The 19,681-nt window shown below is 40.9% G+C and overlaps 2 protein-coding genes across 5 annotated transcripts in view; one reads left to right on the top strand and one right to left on the bottom strand.

Moving 5' to 3' along the window:
• Positions 1 to 19,681, bottom strand: part of chn2 (chimerin 2) — a 504,281-nt gene that overhangs the window by 463,156 nt on the left and 21,444 nt on the right. The gene's annotated exons all lie outside the window — the stretch shown is intronic.
• The window catches only part of cpvl (carboxypeptidase vitellogenic like), a 92,655-nt gene that overhangs the window by 66,559 nt on the left and 6,415 nt on the right, over positions 1 to 19,681 (top strand). For 3 of the 4 annotated variants that reach the window (XM_080205981.1, XM_080205963.1, XM_080205971.1), the window contains exon 12: positions 5,400 to 5,582. In XM_080205981.1, coding sequence (XP_080062107.1) covers positions 5,400 to 5,582 — 183 coding nt within the window. Of the gene's footprint in view, positions 1 to 5,399; positions 5,583 to 11,587; positions 12,021 to 19,681 lie in introns of those variants that run through there. The other variant, XM_080205990.1, reaches the window with a different exon arrangement.

Here is a 19,681-nt window from a genome sequence, read left to right as displayed (position 1 = left end):
TCTCACTGTCTGATGTAGAATTTTCTACAAGTAGCTGTTCTCAGTAAACTTTGGCCCAGACCCTGTATTATCCTACTAAAATTGGCCCTCCCCAAATTCAGAATCTTTATCACCAGTCCATCTCTCTCCCTTTCCATTACTACCATAAATCCTACTGAGTTAGGGTTACTGTCCCCAAAATACTCAGGTGCTTCAATCCGCCTTGTTGTCCAACAAGGGGCATACACGCGGTGGGTCGTGTGAGGGCTGCTGTTGGATGTTTCGAGAGTAGCCTAGTGCTTCACGTCGTTAGTGTATGCTTAAACTGGACCAGCTGATGGGCAACACGACAGCTCAGTGACTATCACTGTTTGCTGTGCAGATACATGGATTTGGGCCAATGTCTGTGGGAGTTTGCGCATTCTCCCCGTGCTTGCGTGGGTCTTCTCCGGGTGCCCCAGTTTCCTCCCACACCCCAAAGATGTGCTGTTAGGCTGATTGGTGTAACAAATTGTCCCTAAATTAGTCTCCCCTCAATCTGGTTTCCAATGTGGAGTGCCATAAGCGTAGACAAGGGTCATGGATGGAAGAAGGGACTCAATGATAAAATGGCGGTGCGGGCTCGTTGGGCCGAAGGGCCTGTTTCCTGTGCTGTGTTGTTCTTTGTACTCCCCCACTGAAACTTCTATCTTTTGCCCCGCTTTGTTCCCTAAACTCAGTCCAGCACCCTTACATCTCTTTAAGCCTTTCTGTTTATTGCATAAAAAGCTCTCCTGGATGCATTTTAAGAATAGTGTCCCCTCTAAGCCTTTCACATTTTGACTATTACAGTTAAGATTGGAGAAGATGAAATCTCTTACTATTATTACCCTATTATTCTTACAGTTCTCAGATTTGCCTACATATCTGCCCTTCTAACCCTCCTTGATTGGGGTTCTAAAGTACATTCCCGCATTATGATTGCCCCCTTTTTGTTTCTAAGTTCTAACCCTATGGTCCCTAAATTCCTGTTGTATGACTTCATCCTTCTTTCTACCTATGTTGTTGGTACCAATGTGAACCAAGAGCTCTCTCTGTTTGCCCTCTCCTTTCTGCATGCCCTGCAGCTGTTCAGTTACATCCCTGACCCTGGCACCAGGGAGGCAACACAGCAACCTGGAGTCATGTCTGTGACCACAGAAACACCTGTCTACACCCCTCGTATTGAGTTTCCTATCACTATTGCTCTCTACTCTTGATCCACCCCTTGTGCAGCTGAGCCACCCCACAATGTCGTGAACTTGGCTCTGGCTGCATTTCCCGCAGGAACTGTTGATCTCACATTTTCCAACATAGAAAAATGGTTCTCGATTGAGATGCACTCTGAGGCCTTTCTAACTACCTGACAGTTTTCCTTCTTCTGTTTGGTGGTCACCCATTCCCTCTCTGACTGCACTTCCTTAATCTGTAGGGTGACCACATCTAAAAACTTGCGACCCAAGTAACTCTCAGCCCCGCACAGGTACTCAATGCCTCGAGCCAATGCTCAAGCTCTGAAACCTGGAGCTCAAGGTGGTCAAAGCTGTGCCCCTTTCTGCACATGCAGTCATCCAGACTTCTAGGAGTGTCTATAAATTCCCACATGCTGTAGGCAGTGCAACACACAGGACTGAGCTCCCTGTCAAAACATAGAAAATAGAAGCAGGGATAGGCTATGCAGCCCTCAGCTTAAAGACCCTTACGTTAAATTTATACCCAGTAGAAATTTATTTAAGGTTTTTTTTAAGAAAAGCTGAAACTCTTACCTTTAATGTAGCTTTAAAATGGAGAAAAACGACTTAGTCACTACCTACCAAGTGTGTAGGGAGTGCTCTGCTCTGCTCCACTGCTCCCCCACAGAGCAGCTCCTGTGGTTGTAACTTAGTTCTTATTATCTATATTACTCAGTTTTTATCTACTATCATTTTCTCTTTTCTCTGAATCCCCAAATTCAGGGATGTCTCCAAATTCCCAATTAAGCCACTCTGTTCAGATTCCATTCCAGATCTTCTCTGTTCAGAACCATTCTGCTCAGACCCTCTTGCTCTTTATACTATTTCCAAGTTCCCAGTGATGACTAACCTGTTCTGATGTGGTGATTAGCACCTGTTCAGAAACAAATGCTTGCAACTGATTGACAGTTAACTGCCACTGGCAGGCAAGTTCTGTTACCAGAATTTTTAAAGTTCTAGGTTTAAGTCGAGCTGCTAAACTAGGCTTCAGTTTTTACAGATTCTACTTATCAATATTTATCAGAACTTTCCTACTGTCTCCAAATACCCAATTAAGTTACTCTGTCCCAGAACCACTCTGTTTCCTCTGTGACCATAATCCATTTCTCAAACACCCCCCGTGTCTACTTCCATTCACATATGCAAGTAGAGGAGTAGCAACACATACCCTTTTGCCTTCTCCCTTCCCACTGGTCAAGATAGCAAACATTTCTTCCAGGTGAAGAGATTTACTTGTATTTTTGTCAATTTAGTATAGTCTGTTCAATGCTCAATGTGCAGTCTCCTGTCCATCGGAAAGACTAAACCACTTTGTGCAATACCTCCATTTAGATTGTAAGCAGGACCTTAAGATTCCAGTCATGTGTTATTTTAATTTCCTGCCTCACTCACACTCTAACATGTTGTTGGTCTGCTACTGTTGAAACTCAATGAGAGCTCAAGAGCATCTCATCTTTCAATCAGACCCTTCACACTCTCCTGGTCTCCATTCATTTCATATCACCTCCGCTTTTCCCATTTTTCAGAGAACAATTTTTGGGGGATTCTGCTGTTTCCATTTATACCTTCTTTAGGCCTAATTTTTGGTTGTTTACTTGCGTATTACCATACCAATTTCACTCTAATTGGTTTTGTCAGCTTGGCTCTCTGGCTTTTCACTGTGTCATTGGCCTTCCTTCACTGTTCCACATTTTCCTTGCATCTTAACTTAGTTAAAATCTATTATACCTCCAATTTTTCCTGGTTCTGATGAAAGTTCATTGACCTGACACATTAGCTCTTTTCTTCTTGCTGCAGATGCTGCCTGAACTGCTGAGTATTTTCACCATTTTTCCTGTTGTTATGCAAGTCCTAGAGTTGTTCTTAATTGGTAAATTGGTCATTTTAAAATTGGATGTTAGTGGCGTGTTGAAGTTTGTGACAACTTTCCGTCTGCTGTTTGCTTTCTGCTCGAGAGAAGCAGCCTCAGACACACAAGGGGAGAGTTTCACAGAAACAAAATTATTTCTTTAAAAAGTCTAAATATACTTAATATGATTTTAGCTGGAAATTTGTCAGTTCCTGAAAGTAACTCATGGATCCTTATCTGTACTAATTAAGCCTCTTAAGCCTGCAGTGTGTAATGTACTTTAGTTTCTGTTTTATGTTAGGGATCACCTGATTATTTCCACATTGCAACATACGTGCAACAGCTGTGAGGGTTTTGTATGGAACGCTTGGCAAGTGTTCTGTCCTTCGGATAAGATTCTTAAATATATCACAGGTTTTATAAAGCATAAGAAATAATTCATTGGTTTATTTTGACATGAATTATGCAGTGTTTAAATACATTATATGGCAGAAAGTGGGCTAGCAAATTACCTGGCAAATTGTATAGTGAAGTGTCATGATCGAGATAATGAATAAAAAGCAACGAAAATTCTTTGCCGTGGGCAAAGGCTGGTTACATTTAAAGTTGGCAACTTACAGACTTAATAGACTGGATTTTCATTCTCGAGATAGATAGCAGGAGTCAGGAGAGTGCCCAATTTGGCCCACCCACGTCAGGAGAAATTGCCTGCAAGGATGGGATTTCATTTTGGGGGGAGCAGAGGTGAGTACAGGCTCTAGTCAGGCCTGCTGACCCAGGAAAACATTGAAGTCAGCCACAGAGGCTACTGAGTGCCAGGTTCAGCTGTTTAAATGGCCCATGGAACTTTACCCTAGTTAAAATGAAAACATGCCCCTCGGCCCTCACACCCCTGTACCCCACACACTACCATGCTACCTCATGTTCTCCACCCATCCCCTAGGACCATCATACCCCAATGCCAAGCTTTGCTCTCCCCCAAACGTCAATGTCCCTTATGCCAAGCTATGCTTGTCATGCTCCCCAATAAATCACCATGATCCCTCATGTCTCCATGCCACCTCTTTCCCCAAATAACCCCTTTGGTTCTCATATCCTCCATGCCAAACAATGGTACTTCTCTGCCCATTCACCCATTAAACATTGTTTGGAACCAATTAATTCTATAGTGACAGTAGCACGTACAAAAAAAGTTTTAGAAAGTCATTCATTGATACCTTTCCACTTAACTAAATTAACTTTTACTACCGGTAAAATGTCAACTCATCTGGACCCTTTAAAGTATCAATGACCAAAAATACCAGACCTTGAAACCATATAACCTTGTGTAATTAAACTTTGTAAAATTGACAGCATATATCAGAGAGCCAGAACTGTCAATCAGGCAATGCATTCTGTCGGGTTCAGATGTTTTAACTCTCCAGTAGATGACTGGACTCTCAACCAAGAATCCATTATGAGGCTTGGCTTGAGCCTAGAAATCTATTAGCCTACTGAATCGCCTGAGCACCTGGGAGAACACTGGTTGATCGGTAGCACCAACTCTCTAACTATGCTGTCAATTTCAAGTATTTCCTTTAAAGGGTCTAGGCAATTGGCACTTTTATTGTCCTAGTTAAGAAGGAATATTTTTAAAAATTGGAAAGTTATCAATGAATGATTTTTCAGAATTTTTTTTACACTATTGTCACAGAACTGTTCATCGTTTCTATACAGTGTACAATAAGTGAATGCGCATGGAAGTGCAGCAGCTTAGCATGGGGGGAATGGAGGGTGCATGAGGGGCCATATTGACTATTTAGGGACAAGAGGTGGCATGGGGAGATATGAGGAGCCATAGGGAATATTTCAGGGCATAAATTGGTATGGGGGGCATAAGGAGGACTTTCTGAACTTGCGTTTCAAAAGATGATCCCATGCAGACTACGCTGAAGCGTCATAAACCCCACGACACTTTGAAAAGCTGGCCTGACCCCAAAGAAATGACAGAGGATGAGGATATGCCTAGCCCTGCAATGGAGGTGACCTGGCCAGCAATTTAGAATGCAGGATTTTGACCTGGACCAGCTTGCACCCTTAAAAGGCACTCCTATACATTGGAAACACCTGAGTGGTGTTGGGAATCCCAGAATGAGGACCAGCCCACCATTTTTAAAGGGGTCCTGAGTCATCCTGACTTGGCAAAAATCCAATCAAAGTTCAAGGAAACTTTGTTGAAAATGTTGGAAAACATTCCACTTCCTTCAACATGGGTTCTGTTCAAATATAGTCGATACTTGTGAATGTCCTTATATTTACTTATTTGGATTTTCTTCTTTTAGGTACTGATGTATAATGGACAACTTGATGTCATTGTAGCAGCTCCTTTAACTGAACGTTTTCTGCTTACTGTGCCATGGTCCAAAGCTGAAGAATTCAAAAATGCAAAGAGATACTTTTGGTTCATCAATCCCAGTGACACTGAAGTGGCTGGCTACGTTCGAAGAGTTGGTGACTTTTATCAGGTACCATAATCACAGTATCTGCTGAATCTTTTGAGATGCCAGAGAGTATTTGCTGGCTTTGAATTCTTGGGCAGGATTTTCCCTGTGGACTTCAGGACCCTGACGACAGCTTCAAATGTCTGCACATTGTGAGGAACAAACACTGGCTGTGATTTTTCCCCTAGATTGCCCAATTAATGGCTAGAGGGCTGGCTCGCTATTCAGTTGAAAATGGCAGGAGCATTCTTGAAGCTGGAGGGTCATAAAGAGGTCCGCTAGCTCAGAAGAAGCATTAGACTGCCCTTTTATGTAACTGAGAAACTGTGCACTGAGATTGAGATGGCCTCTCTCCAACTTTTTTAGCTGTCATAGATTCTCTATTCCATTCGGCCCATCGAGTCTGCACCAACTCTCTGACAGAGTATCTTAACCAAGCTCTCTCCTCCACCTTATGTCTGTAGTCCCACACATTCACCATGGCTAGCCCATCTAACCTACACATCCTTGGACTGTGGGAGGAAACCAGAGCACCCAGAGGAAATCCATGTAGACATGGAGTGAATGTGCAAACTATACAGTCAGCAGGCTATTATTGGAGAACGTTCCAGTTGGTCTCTGACAATAGTGGCTGGATTTTTTCTGCATTTGGCAGATTCCAGAGGCCTTTAAGGGTGGTGGGCAGGATCTGGTTGCAAAGGTCCCGCCTCTATTTCCAGCAGATCCAATATTTTGCCAGTGGGGGGAAGGAAGCAGGGCGTAAATCACACAGGCCCGAAACCCAAACTCAGCTTGGCCATTTGAAATGAATGTTCAATTCAAACAGACTCCATTTTCACTGTTCCAAGGCCTTAATCTACAGTGTAGGAACAACAAATTTATGGAGGAGGCATAAAAGCTCTTGAAGGGCAGATGAGGTCTGTTTAAGGTCATGATCTGAAGTTGTTTAAATGCCTATCCCTTTAAACATGAAAAAAGGCTATAGTCATCAGCTATAGTAAAAAATCAAATATTCATAGCTTAAGTGCATTGGTTGAAAGGATATCTTGGGTAATTTTGAAAAGAAAATAGCCATCTGTCTCTGCAGTTTCAATAGCATTCATTGTTGACATTTCCCAGGGACTGTTATCACAGCTGAGCTCATTATTAAATCTTGGCTGAGTTCCAAAAGATCCCAAACCAATTATCTCAACAGGGGACTGAGCTCACATTTTGAATGTTTTAAGAGACTATTAAATTATTAGTTGCCTTTGACATGGTTACTGAATAGAAATTTGCTTATTTTTACAAAAGATTGTCCACTTGTTGGCATTCAAAATCTTGAGCTTCATGAAGGTTTTTTTCAGTATCAGGCATGTAGGAGTGAGAGTCCTCTTAGTTTGTTAGATGATTTTTTTTCATGTACACTAGGCTGCTGAGGTCTGGCGATAATGGCTATTGGATGAGTGGCCACAGTGAGCGCATGGGGTGTTTTTGTGAAAATAGGGATGTGGGGTGGCATGGGGCATATGAGGGCATGGAAATGATGAGTATGAGACAGGATGTGGGATGAGTTAAGGGGTGAGGAGTGGAAGTTCTAAAAATTTATATGCAATTGACTAAAGCCTCAAAGAACCAAGGTGAATCTTATCTGCCCTGTTTTGGCACTCACCAACTTCCATGGCTGCCACCAAACAGCCTCTGGAGGTAACGAGCCATGTCCCTGCCCTCTTGAAGTCAAAATCATGCATGTGGGTGTCGCTTCCATGGAGATGGGTTTGCTGAGTTGGGAGATTTGCTGACCCCAGCTTCCAGCATCAAAAATCCAGCCGTAGGTTTAAATAAGCCTTTTAAAACACCCTTATTAGCTTAATGGTTAAATACCGTGGATGTTGGAAATCTCAAATCAGACTGAAAATGCTGGAAATATTCAGCAGGTATTGCAGGATCTGCAGAGAGAGAGAGAGAAAAACAAGAGTTAATGTTTCGAGTGGAATATAGTTCTTCTTCAGAACTGACTCAAAATATCAACTCTGTTTCTCACTTCACCCTGCTCGTGCATGGGTAGCTTTGTTGTCTCCTCAGTCCCCAAACACCCCCACCCTTCCAAATACACCTTCAGGAAATTGGCCTGGTTGGGGGGTGGAATGCTGCTTAAAAACTGACATTTCAACTTCAGTTGCACAAAATTATGGATCTTCCCATTCACCTCCCTGCTTGCCCACATTGAAACCTAAAAATTCAGCCCATTTTCTCTAAATGTTTCAAAAGCACTTCCTGTGAATCCTTCTTTTCTGTCATCTGTTATTAACAGAACAGTTTACTTGAAGATTAATAATTACCCCATTTGTAACAGCTGTAACTATTTTCAGGATTTAATATGATTGTGCATAACTGCATGCTGTGTATTAGACACGAACAAGTTGTTTTTTAGACTACAGCAACTAGGTTACTTACTTATAACTAAATATGGTTTGGAACACAAAAATAAAGCAAGTGCAAGATCTATATAAAGAGCCATACAAGAAAAACCACATAATGAAGTTAATTATGCTATGTAGTAATCTCTTTGAATGACATACGAGTATCTCTGCAGTTTTGTTAACTCTGGTCACTGACTGTACAGTTGGTATGCCATCTTTTAATATCTTTTATGCTGGATATTGTGTCACTGGTGGTGAGAACAAGAGTCTTTTGCTTGATCAGATAATGAAATTTTATTTAGGTGGCACATCTCAACTTTCAATATGTTATAAATGCATTCCCATGTCAAACTCACCACATTGATCTCTAAAATTGCCATCCCTCATGCATTGGGCAGGATTTTCCCTTGGCCTGTAGGACCCCAATGACATGACCAAATGGCAGACCCAAGCCTACATTTACCAGGAGCCAGACCAGGGGAGCTATTTTCCCAGAAGTGGCCTCCTGATTAGCCATCTCCATGTTTAGCAGATGGGCTCCCAATGTTGTCAGGTCGATCACAGGGCTGGGAGCTCTTGGGCCTTGGTAGCCCTAATGGACAACAATGAGATAAGCCTAAAAACATGAGGGCATCTCAAAATGGGACCTCCTTCAGAGAAGGAAAAGTAATTAAATATTATAGAGAAGGTGACATGCCCCACAGAAGAGAGGGGATGCTCTCTAAGGGAAGCAGAGGTGTTTTGGGGTGGATTTTCCTTTTTCCTGATTTGATACTAGGGTATGTACTTTCCGTCACGAATGGCCTCGGTCTGCTGCAAGGAAACCACTTCTATTGAACTGACAGCCTCCATGCAGCAGGAGGGCAACATGCCGCTCCAGGAGAGGCCTGAAAAATCCCCCTAATTTACAGTCTTAATTATTTAAATTAGCCACCCACCTCCATGGAGCATGGATCCACTTCTGAGAAACCTTACAAGCCACAGGGATGTGTTGGAGAGCCAGCCCAATACTTTCCCAGCTCCACCTCCAACCCCATTTCTACTGGATTGGGAAAACTCTGCCCTTGATCTCAAAATCTTGGCCCTCGTGGATGAACCCTACTGTTGTCGCTTCTCTCCCTACTTTGCAACTTTCTACTACCCGAAGTTTTAGAATTCCTATTCTTGCAGATCTGCATCCTACCATCTGCTTTTGCACCTTGCATAGGAGAGCCATTGTCACCTTTGCTGAATCATCTGGAATTCATCCTAATAGCCATTCCAACCACCAAACTCACTCTTCATTTTCAAAAGCTTATTAAAAAGCCGACTCAACCATGTCTTTGCCATTTTCCCAATGATTCAGTGATAGCACCCTTACCTCTTAAATCGGAGAATCTTAGGTTCAAGTTCTTTGAGAGAGACTAGAGCTCATAATCTAGACTGGCACGTCATTGCACGACTAAAGTAATGTTGCACATCAGAAACCACACCTTCTCCTTTGGGTGAACTTAACTCAGCCTACATCATTAAAATGGATGATCTGTTCAGTATTTCATTTGTTTTTGCAAGCAAACTGAATTCTGTGATTCTGCTATTTGAACAGTGACTACACTTTAAGAATAGTTGATTAGTTGTAAGGTGCTTTGGAACAGTCTGAGATCCTAAAAGCATCTATATAAATATAAATCATTGAGGAATGATTTGTAGATTAATTTCATAGAAATTTTAATTCAGTCAATCATATAGATTAATTCCAACACACTATGCACTCTTTGTTTAAGATCCTTTGATAATTTGAACTATAAAGATTCATCTGTAGTGCTTTATAGACAATCAATTTCATTAAAATTAAAGCAGTTATAGCTTAAATGCAGCCCTCAGAAATAATGTTTCAGTACATTTGAGCAAATTCAGAAGCCTACAGATGCCTCAAAATTTATCCTGATGGCAACTGCTATAACACAGGAAGGACGTTTGAATTTTTTTGTTAAACCACAGGCAGAATGCTGCCATTATATTTTCACTTTTTTGATCACAAATTTGCACATGTACAAAGCGTGGTACTGAGTGGTGTCAGAAAGGAACCACAGCTTGGAAGCTGAATTAAACTTACGTAAAGGGCGTATTTCCTATGTTTCATTTACAAGTGCAAGTACACTTGCAAACTGTAAGTGTACAAACTGAAGTACAGGTTATTAATGTCAAGCGCTTAGATTGTTCAACACAAAGTAAGTTTGTGGACGACACAAGGTTAGTGGAATTGCAGATAGGATCATCAGAGGATACAGCAGGATATAGATCAGTTGGGCAGAGAGATGGCAAATAGAGTTTAATCCGGACAAATGTGATGGAATGAGTTTTGGAAGGTCTAATATAGATGGGAAATTTACAACAAATGGCAGAACCCTTAAGAGTATTGATAGGCAGAAGGATCTGGGTGTATACGTACACAGGTCGCTGCAAGTGGCAACGCAGGTGGAGAAGGTAGTCAAGAAGGCATACAGCATGCATGCCTTCATCAGCCAGGGTACTGGGTTTAAAAATTGACAAGTTATGTTGCAGCTTTATAGAACCTTAAGTTAGGCCGCACTTGGAATATAGTGTTCAATTCTGGTTGCCACACTACCAGAAGAATGTAGAGGTTTGGACAGGGTACAGAAAGATTTACCAGGATGTTCCCCATTATGGAGAGCATTAGCTATGAGAAGAGGTTGGAGAAACTTAGTTCGTTCTCACTGGAACGACGGAGGTTGAGGGGTGAACTGATAGAAGTCTACAAGATTATGATGGGAATGGACAGAGTGGATAGACAGAAGCTTTTTCCCGGGGTGGGGGGGGGAGAGTCAATACCTAGGGGGCATAGGTTTAGGGTACGAGGGGCAAGGATACAAGAAGATGTATGAGGCAAGTTTTTTTTTACACAGAGGCTGGTGGGTGCCTGGAACTTGCTGCCGAGGGAGGTAGTGGAAGCAGATATGATAGTGACTTTTAAGGGGCGTCTTGACAATACATGAATAGGATGCGAATAAAGGGATATGGTCCCCAGAAGGGAGGGGGTTTAGTTCAGATAGGTAGTATAGTTGGTGCAGGCTTGGAGGGCCAAAAGGCCTGTTCCTGTGCTGTAATTTTCTTTCTCCTTTGTTCTACAGATGCCTTAAGTGGGGACTGAAGACTAAGGCATAAAACTGGCAATGCTAATTGTTTCTCAACTGCCAAGTTAAGATTTGCAAAAACACATTGTACTCCACTCTTAAATGGAATTGTGGAGAAAATGTAGCCCATTAACTGATCGTATTTCAGATGCTAATTGGATAATTCAATCTTATTTAAACAACAGTCTTACTCACTACAATAAATAGCTGGTTGGCACTTATTGTCCTGTTTAGAGTATTATCCTGCTCATGGCTCCCATTAAAATTTAGTCATCTGTACTAATTTATTTTGTGTGAAAATGCAATTTCTGGTTTTAAGACTTGCCATTGCATTATCTTTCTCTCCTAGATCCCTCATTCCTTAGGATTTTTTAAATGCCTCATGTAACATAGGAACTAAAATAGTAAAACAATAAAAACAATTATTTAGAGCTTTCTCAAAGATAAAGATGTTTATCTTTATTTATATATTTTCTCACTTCTTCACGCACAGGCACAACTTTCAGCAATTTGATGTTTCAAAGGGTCCAGACTTCAACTGTAGCTACAGGAGTATTCACATTTCAATTAGGGCTTCCCTTGGGAATCAGAGTTGATGGTGGCAAGTTTCTTCAAATTGGCCCAAATAAGAACTCTGTAGCTAGATATGTATAAGCTGCAATTTTGCCTGTGTTTCATTTTTTGTGTGATTCTCATTCTCTAAAACCTACAAATGTACCGTTAGGAATACCATATCTTCAAAAAAAAGGAGCTCTAGTTACAGCTATATAAATAGTTGGTGACTTTCGGTACAGTACAGCTTTAAAGAGCTATTAGGAAGATCAGAGCAAGCTTCAGTAAGTTATTTTGTTCTATAAGACCAAAGCAATGCAAATATGATTTTATTTTAAAGACATAACAATAACATCAATGTCTCTTTAACATCATGGAGCCAATTGAAAGGACAGGCCTTCAAAGCAACCCCCTAAAAGTAATGGCCTCTCCTTCTGATTGCAATATTGGGAGAGACCTTCATTTAAGTAAATGTGGAGACCACATTAACATAAGAACATAAGAAATAGGAGCAGGAGTAGGCCATCTAGCCCTTCGAGCCTGCCCCGCCATTCAGTTAGATCATGGCTGATCTGAAAGTTCCACTTTCCCGCTCTCTCCCCATAACCCTTAATTCCCTTGTCTATCAAAAATCTATCTACCCGTAACTTAAATATATTTAGCGAGGTAGCCTCCACCACTTCAATGGGCAGAGAATTCCAGAGATTCACCACCCTTTGAGTGAAGAAGTTCCTCCTCAACTCCGATCTAAACTGCACCCCCCCCCTTATCTTGAGGCTGTGTCCTCTAGTCCTGCTATCCTTTCTAAGCGGGAAGAATCTCTGTACCTCTACCCTATCCATATCTTTCATTATCTTATACGTCTCTATAAGATCCCCCCTCATCCTTCTAAACTCCAACGAGTACAGACCCAGTCTATTTAGTCTCTCTTCATAGTCCAACCTTGTGCATACACATGAACTCAGACCTAATGGTGGATGGAAAGTTACTGTGACCTTGTGCGCAGTTTTTTTTCCAGGGCCCTTGATAATTAATCTTTAATTGTCAATAACAAGTGTTGATTAAGTAACAGGGAAACATTCCTGCACTATTATCAGATACTATACAAGGAAATTACGTATTGTCCCATCAATCATTTCCCTTTGTTTTTAGAGAAGTGATTGGATACTAAATGCCTGATTTTTATAGTTACTTTAAAGAACATGTCTTGTAAATCAAAGAACTGTTAGAAGGGTGAATTGTACATCACTCCATAAATCTTTTCCACAAATCCCATGCTGTACAAATTCACTTGAAAGAAAACAATAATGTTTTTCCTCTAATTTGTGATTCATTGAGATTGTATGAAATGAATATTGAAATGGTTTATTTGATTTTGTGGAATTCTTAGTTAGTAGATATTTTGCTTAATTTTAAATCCATCAGAATCAATTTACTGGGATGTAAGTTCACTCACTGAGTATTGAACCCTAGTCAAAGCTGCAGTTAGTACCAAATGAACCTGCTCATACATTTTTGACACAGATCTTTTTCAACTGAATTGTAGTGTAACCGCTATGTGATACAGTGACTGAAATATTTCAAATTGTTTATTCAGCTAAGGAATGAACAAGGATTGTTAATATTGCACAGTTAAATATTAAATCAAGGGTAATTAATGTTTCTTTATGTAATGTAATTATGGTTATAATTAATATCAATTGCACTCTCAAAAAATGAGGATAGTAAGGGTTCCCGCATCCCCTGGGGATTTGTTGTATTTTTGATAAATTAGTTGCTTTATTTGGAATTGTGAAGTTCTAAATTCAAGTCAAGTTTTCTAAGGTGCACATTTATATGTCCATTATATATATTATCGTGATGTTTGTCAGTCTCTTTCCAGATACTCCATATATTTTTATACAGGATCATGTATGCAATGAGATCTTGGATCAAGTTTCTCAGTCTCATTTCATACATCCTATGATCACTTTGTGTTCAAAATCATTAGGATCTGGATAGAATAGACTGGGAGAAACTGTTCCTGCTCATAAAAGGATCAAGAAGAAGAGGCCACAGAGTTGAAGTGATTTGTAAAAGAAACAACTGTCACATGAGAAAAACTTTTTCATAGCGAGTGACTCAGGTCTGGAATGCTCTGCCTGGAAATACGCTGGAGGCAGCTTGAATTGAGGCTTTCAAGAGGGCATTAAATGATTATTTGAATTGAAACAACGTGTACAGGTACGGGGAAAAGGTAGGGGAATTACACTAAATCAGCTTGTTTGCAGACAGAGCTGTGACTGCCTCCTTCTGTGTCATAAGAATTCTGTGATTCTGTGATTCTGTAAAGCTGCATTCAGTGACTTTGACTGTTTGTGTGAGATTGAAGTATTGAAATTTTTTAAAATCAGGTTCTTGGTGCTTAACTCTGAACACAGACTTTTAGTTATCTGCTCCTACTACCTCTTAGACTGAGTGTCTGGAAGAACTGCTGACTCTCTGCAATACAGAACATCTCTCATCCTTTATCTACCCAGGAGACCTCCAGTTCTCTGTCCAAAAATCTTGGAGCCCACTGTTTCCTATATTGTGCCATTCCTCACTGATTTCCAACACATTTTCACTTCCTGCATGACTTCCAGCAGCGCCACCACTACATATGCACCTGCCATTTTAAGAGGTGCAGGCTAGCTTTAAATGGTACAAGGAAGCTACTGTGTTGGGCCTCATGCTGATGCTTGCAGCCAAGGAACAGTTAGCACTGGCTGCACACATCCCAAGCATTGTAATGAATAGGCAGCACAAAGCTGGCATATTTCCTGTTTTTCACTGAACCAGCACAGATCAATCATGCATTACAATCCCTGTGGCTTTTTTTGGGGGCTCTGAAATTTAGCCCCCTTTCTGTTTTGCTTTCTTACATGTTCCTACAAGAGGGTGGAAGGTGAAAGGCTGTTTTCTCTGGCTGGAAACTCTGAGAGGGTCACAATCTTGGGATAAGGGATCTTCATTTAGGCCTGAAATGAGGAGAAAATAGGATTGTAAATCTCATGTATATTTTACCCTAGGATATCAATGCTTGGTCATTAAGTATTTTAAGACAGAGCTCATTAGATTCGTAGAAAATAAGAGAATTGAGGGAATAGGGCAGAAAAATTGACGTGAAGTAGAAAATGAGCCATAATCATATTGAATGATGGAGTGGACTTGAGGGGCTATATGACCTATCCCTATTTCTATTTCTTATGTTCTTATAATAGGAAATGCCTGTCTTTTTATTTTAAATTTGTTGGATGCTTGTGAACTTGTTCAATATAAATGGAGCTTTCTTTGTTGACCTCCCTAATGAATAGTTACAAATGAAACCCATGACATCTAGCTCATGCTTCCTTTTTATAAAATGTTAATAATTAATAGCAAGAGCTAAAATGCTGCTTTTGGATAACTGGTTCTGAATTTTCAGCCCTCCTGATTGTTGAATTATATATAACATTCATGCAACATAAATAATGCCTCAAAATTATGTTGTGCCTTTAACTTAGAAAACAGCTTTCCAACATGCCAGTACATTTTAAAGTGGATTGAGCTTGAGGGAGTGAGGTGGGGGAAAGGAGAAGAATCAGCGAGGGCAGGGCTAATGCATGAGCAGAACTTAGTGTGTGTTTAGCATGGGCTAGTATTTTAACAAATTGGGACTATGTAGCGGTTAGAGGATATGTGGTCATTGAGGAATGTGTTGGAGAAATCAGGCCAAACCTCATAATTTGTTGTGTTTATCGTCAAATAAATGATGGCTTCATGTTCATGTGACTCAAATCTTTGGTCCAGAGCACAAGGTGCAGTTATTGTTGCATCCTTAGGTTACAATATTGTACAAGTGGATAAGGTAGTGTGAATCAGCTCTCAATAGTATGAGTTCAATGGTATGAATTAAGGGAGCAACTGTGCCACAGAACTGGAGGTTGTCTATGGCAGACCGGCATTTGTATCAATTTTCTTATTTCCTTGTTTTTTTCCTCTTCTTGTGCTGTTAATTGTCTCCTGAGGAATTATCTTCTTGCATCCTTGTTCAAAAACCATTGAAAGTCATTGCATGGGGGTGTAACATGGTGCTGTTCGATTATTTCCCTCAAAGATATCATTCCTTTTTTTCCCTCTTCCATCTTTGGAAAGATGCTTGGTTTTAGACTAGGAATGAATCATGTCACAATATCCAGCTTTGCAACCACCTTTAGCCAGAAGTGCCAAGTGGGTGATTCATTTTGGTTTCCTCCTGAGGTCCCCAACACCACAAATGCAAATTTGATTCATTTCAGCTAAAATAAAGAGATTACTGAAGGCACCAGATAACCAAAGGTTATGAGCCTTGACAATATTCTGGCAATAGTACTGAAAACTTGTACCCAGGACTAGCCACACCCCTAACAAGCTGTTACAGCACAGCTAAAGCATTAGCATCTATCAAACAATGTGGAAAGTTGCCCAGGTATATCCTGTGCAATAAAGTCTGAAAATCCAACCCTGGCCAATTATTGCTCCATCAGCCCACTCTCAATCATCAGCAAAGTGTTATCAAGTGCTATCACGCAGCACTTACTCATCAATAACATGCTCACTGTCCATCAGTTTGGGCGCTGCCAGGGCCACTCAGCTCCTGATGTCTTTACAGCCTTGACCCAAACATGGAAAAATAAACTGAACTTTAGAAATGAGATGAGACCGACTGCCTCGACATCAAGGCGGCATTTTACTGAGAGCGGCATCAAGAAGCCCCAGAAAAATGGAATCAGTGGGAGTTGGGGCAGCAGAGGAGGGAAATCCCCAATGGCTAATCATACCTAACACTGAGGAACATGTTTGTGATTGCTGGTGGTCAATCATTTCAGTTCCAGGGTATCGTTACAGGAGTTCCTCAGAGTGATGCCCAAGCCCAACCATCTTCAACTGCTTCATTAATGGCATTTCCTCCATCAAAAGGTCAGAAGTGGGGATGTTCATTGGTTGCACATCACTATATCTCCCACTATCAACAGCCAGGGGTTAGCATTGAAACTAAACTGGCCCAGTCCTATAAATACTGTGGTTACAAGAGCAAATCAGAGGCTGGTAATTCTGCAGGGAGTAAATCACTTCCTGACTCACCAAAACCTGTCCACCATCTACAAGGCACGAGTCAGGAATGTGATAGAATATTCTCCACTTGCCTGGATGAGCACAACTTTGACAAAACTCAAGAACTCCAACACCATCCAGAACAAAGCAACCCCCATGATTGGCACCTTATCCTGCACTCTAAACATTCACTCCTTCCACATCCAATGCAGTGACAGCAGTGTGCACCATCTATAAGATAAAGTAAAGTTTATTTATTAATCACAAGTAAAGCTTATATTAACAATGCAATGAAGTTACTGTGAAATTCCCCTAGTCCCCACACTCCGGCACCTGTTTGGATTAATGTACTTAACCAGCACATCTTTCAGAATGTGGGAGGGAACTGGAGGAAACCCATGCAGTCACAGAATGTGCAAACTCCACAAAGATAGTAACCCAAGCGGGGAATCAAACCCGGATCCCTGGTGCTATGAGGCAGCAGTGCTTACCGCTGTGCCACCCAAAATGCATTGCAGCAACTCACCAAGGCTCCTTTGTTACTGCCTTCCATGCCAGCAACCTCTGCTGCCTCAAAGGACACGGGCAGCAGATGTTTGGGAACACCACTGCCTGCAAGTTCCCTTCCAAGCCACTCACCATTCTGATTTGAAATTATATTGCTGTTCCTTCACTGTCACTGGGTCAAACTCCTGGAACTCCCTTCCTAGGAGCATTGTATACCTATACTACATAGATTGCAGTGGTGAAAGAAGGCATTTCAGAATAGCTTCTCAAGGACAATTAGGAATGGGCAATAAATGCTGGCCTAGTTGGCGTTGCGTACTTCCCATAAATGAATAAAACAAAAAGTATTATATACTGATGATTCCAGTGTGCAAAGTCTGCTGTGCCACCTTGCTTAAGTCTCCACCACATCCCAGAATCTATTCCTTTGCATATTTTAGCTTTTTCCCCCATCAGCTGCTGTGTCATAGTCAACTGTAATGGGTTCAATCTGCTCAAAATTAAACACTTTGGGTCAAAATTGTGAAATGGTTGGTTACTAACAATCTACAGTTGCATTCCAAATAGAACATTCCCATGTTAAGTAAAATTTTATTATATACAGTCTATATCATGATAGTATTTTGTGTCTAGCTCCAAGTTCTAAGATGTAACTTTGGTTAACAAAATGTCCTGTATGAATACATGCTTGTTGTACAGCTGCGTTCAGTTTCTGATGAGAAATTCTGCAATAATTTGTGCAAGTTTTATTCTCATTCAGATTATTGTTAACCACAAGAATTCATTCATCTTGTGCTTTAATTTCACACAGATCTATGTGGTAATCTAATATGTGATGGGGATGTGGTTAACCCTTGAAGGAAAGGGACACAAAGACAAGATTCTCAAAATAATGCTGAGATAACAAATCATACATATTTTCAGGACACTTTGGCCAGAAAACTTACCCCAGAATTTGTGAAAAAATTGGGGGAGGAGGGGGAACAACAGCTTTCATATAAAATTAAATACAAGAGGGTGTAATCAGAGGCTAGATGAATGAGTCAAGCCACCCTAGTATGAAAAGCAATAATGGGATAATCTAACACTGATAATAGAACAATTATGGCATTTATGGTACACTACCTGTGTTCATGAGAGGAGGGGAAAGAAAGACTTTAATTTATATTGCATCGTTCACCTCAGCACGTTTGCACACAGCCAGCTCCTACAAACAGTAACATAATAATGGTCAGGTAACCTCTTTATTGAGGGATAAATATTCATCAGGAGGCCTGGGATAACTGCTATGCTCTTCCCAAATAGTGCTATGGGATTATTTATTTAAGATTGATGGTGTGACAGCTCGTTTGAAAGATGCCCAATTGTTGGGGCCTTTCTGCCCAAACGCAGTCATTCCCAACCCCATTTACCTTTCTTTAAAAGCACTCAGCCATTAAGGCACTCTTTCCTTGAAGCTACAGCCTCAGCAACAGCTAGAGCTGGCAGGAGTGCTGCTGAGCTGATGGTCCTCTGGTCCAGCAGGTCTTGGGGCAGGCCATCATCCTTAACTGGCCCCCTTTTGGCAGTATGTCTCCCTGAGCCCTGTCTACAGTTGAAGAAAGCTTGCCTCCTGCTTTCAGCTCCAGCAGTGAAACTTCTGCCACTTCTACAAAATTCAGTCCAATAGCTTTGAGAATTACAGGGAAAAAGAGTGAGGCTACAGGCAGAGGGAATCCAGGTTCTGATGAAAGATGATCCACCTGAAACCATAACTCTGATTCTCATTCCATCAATGCTGACAGGACAGTGAGTATTTTTAGCTTTTTCTAGTCTTATTTCAGATTTCCAGCATTCACGTCTTTTGGTTTAGTATTTTTTTGTTGTCATTTTCAGAATCAATTTCCTGGTCAAAACCAGCCAGATTCAGAGTTTATCAGTTGGGTATCCCTACAGCATTAGGCAATAGTCAAGAACATAGAGGATGAAGATAGAACATGACTGGCTTGTATTTGTGCTGGAGCAGAGATAAAGGCCAGGATTCTCCCCACAAAACAAAAGGGTCCAGCAAACGAGAGATTTTCCCACCCACTTTTTGGGTGTACTTACCTGAATGAATATCTGGCAGTCTGGCTTATCAAATTCCTTTCCTTATATAAAAGACTAATTTGACCAATGTGAAACATTTTTCCATTTTACATTAAATAAGAATAGTTTCTGTATTATGGAAATAGCTGCTAAGTCTCATGTCCTATGGTTCATGAAAGCCCTTTTGAGCAGGCCACAGCCTAAGTTTTTTTTTTACATGTGTCAACTTTAATGCAATCCTATAATCTTGTGTAAAAAGGAAATAGTTTTGATGAGATAGTAGTTTACATTTGAGTGGGGCTTTCTGAGGTCAGCTGTATACATTTTGTATGGATCAACGTCAGCGGCTAAGGAAATGCCCATTTTC

This window comes from Carcharhinus amblyrhynchos, chromosome 2 (genome assembly GCF_965287045.1).
Source record: "Carcharhinus amblyrhynchos chromosome 2, sCarAmb.v2.hapA, whole genome shotgun sequence".
NCBI lineage: Eukaryota > Metazoa > Chordata > Chondrichthyes > Carcharhiniformes > Carcharhinidae > Carcharhinus > Carcharhinus amblyrhynchos.
The sequence above is the reverse complement of the archived record's forward strand: the minus strand, read 5'-3'. Positions and strand labels throughout refer to the sequence as shown.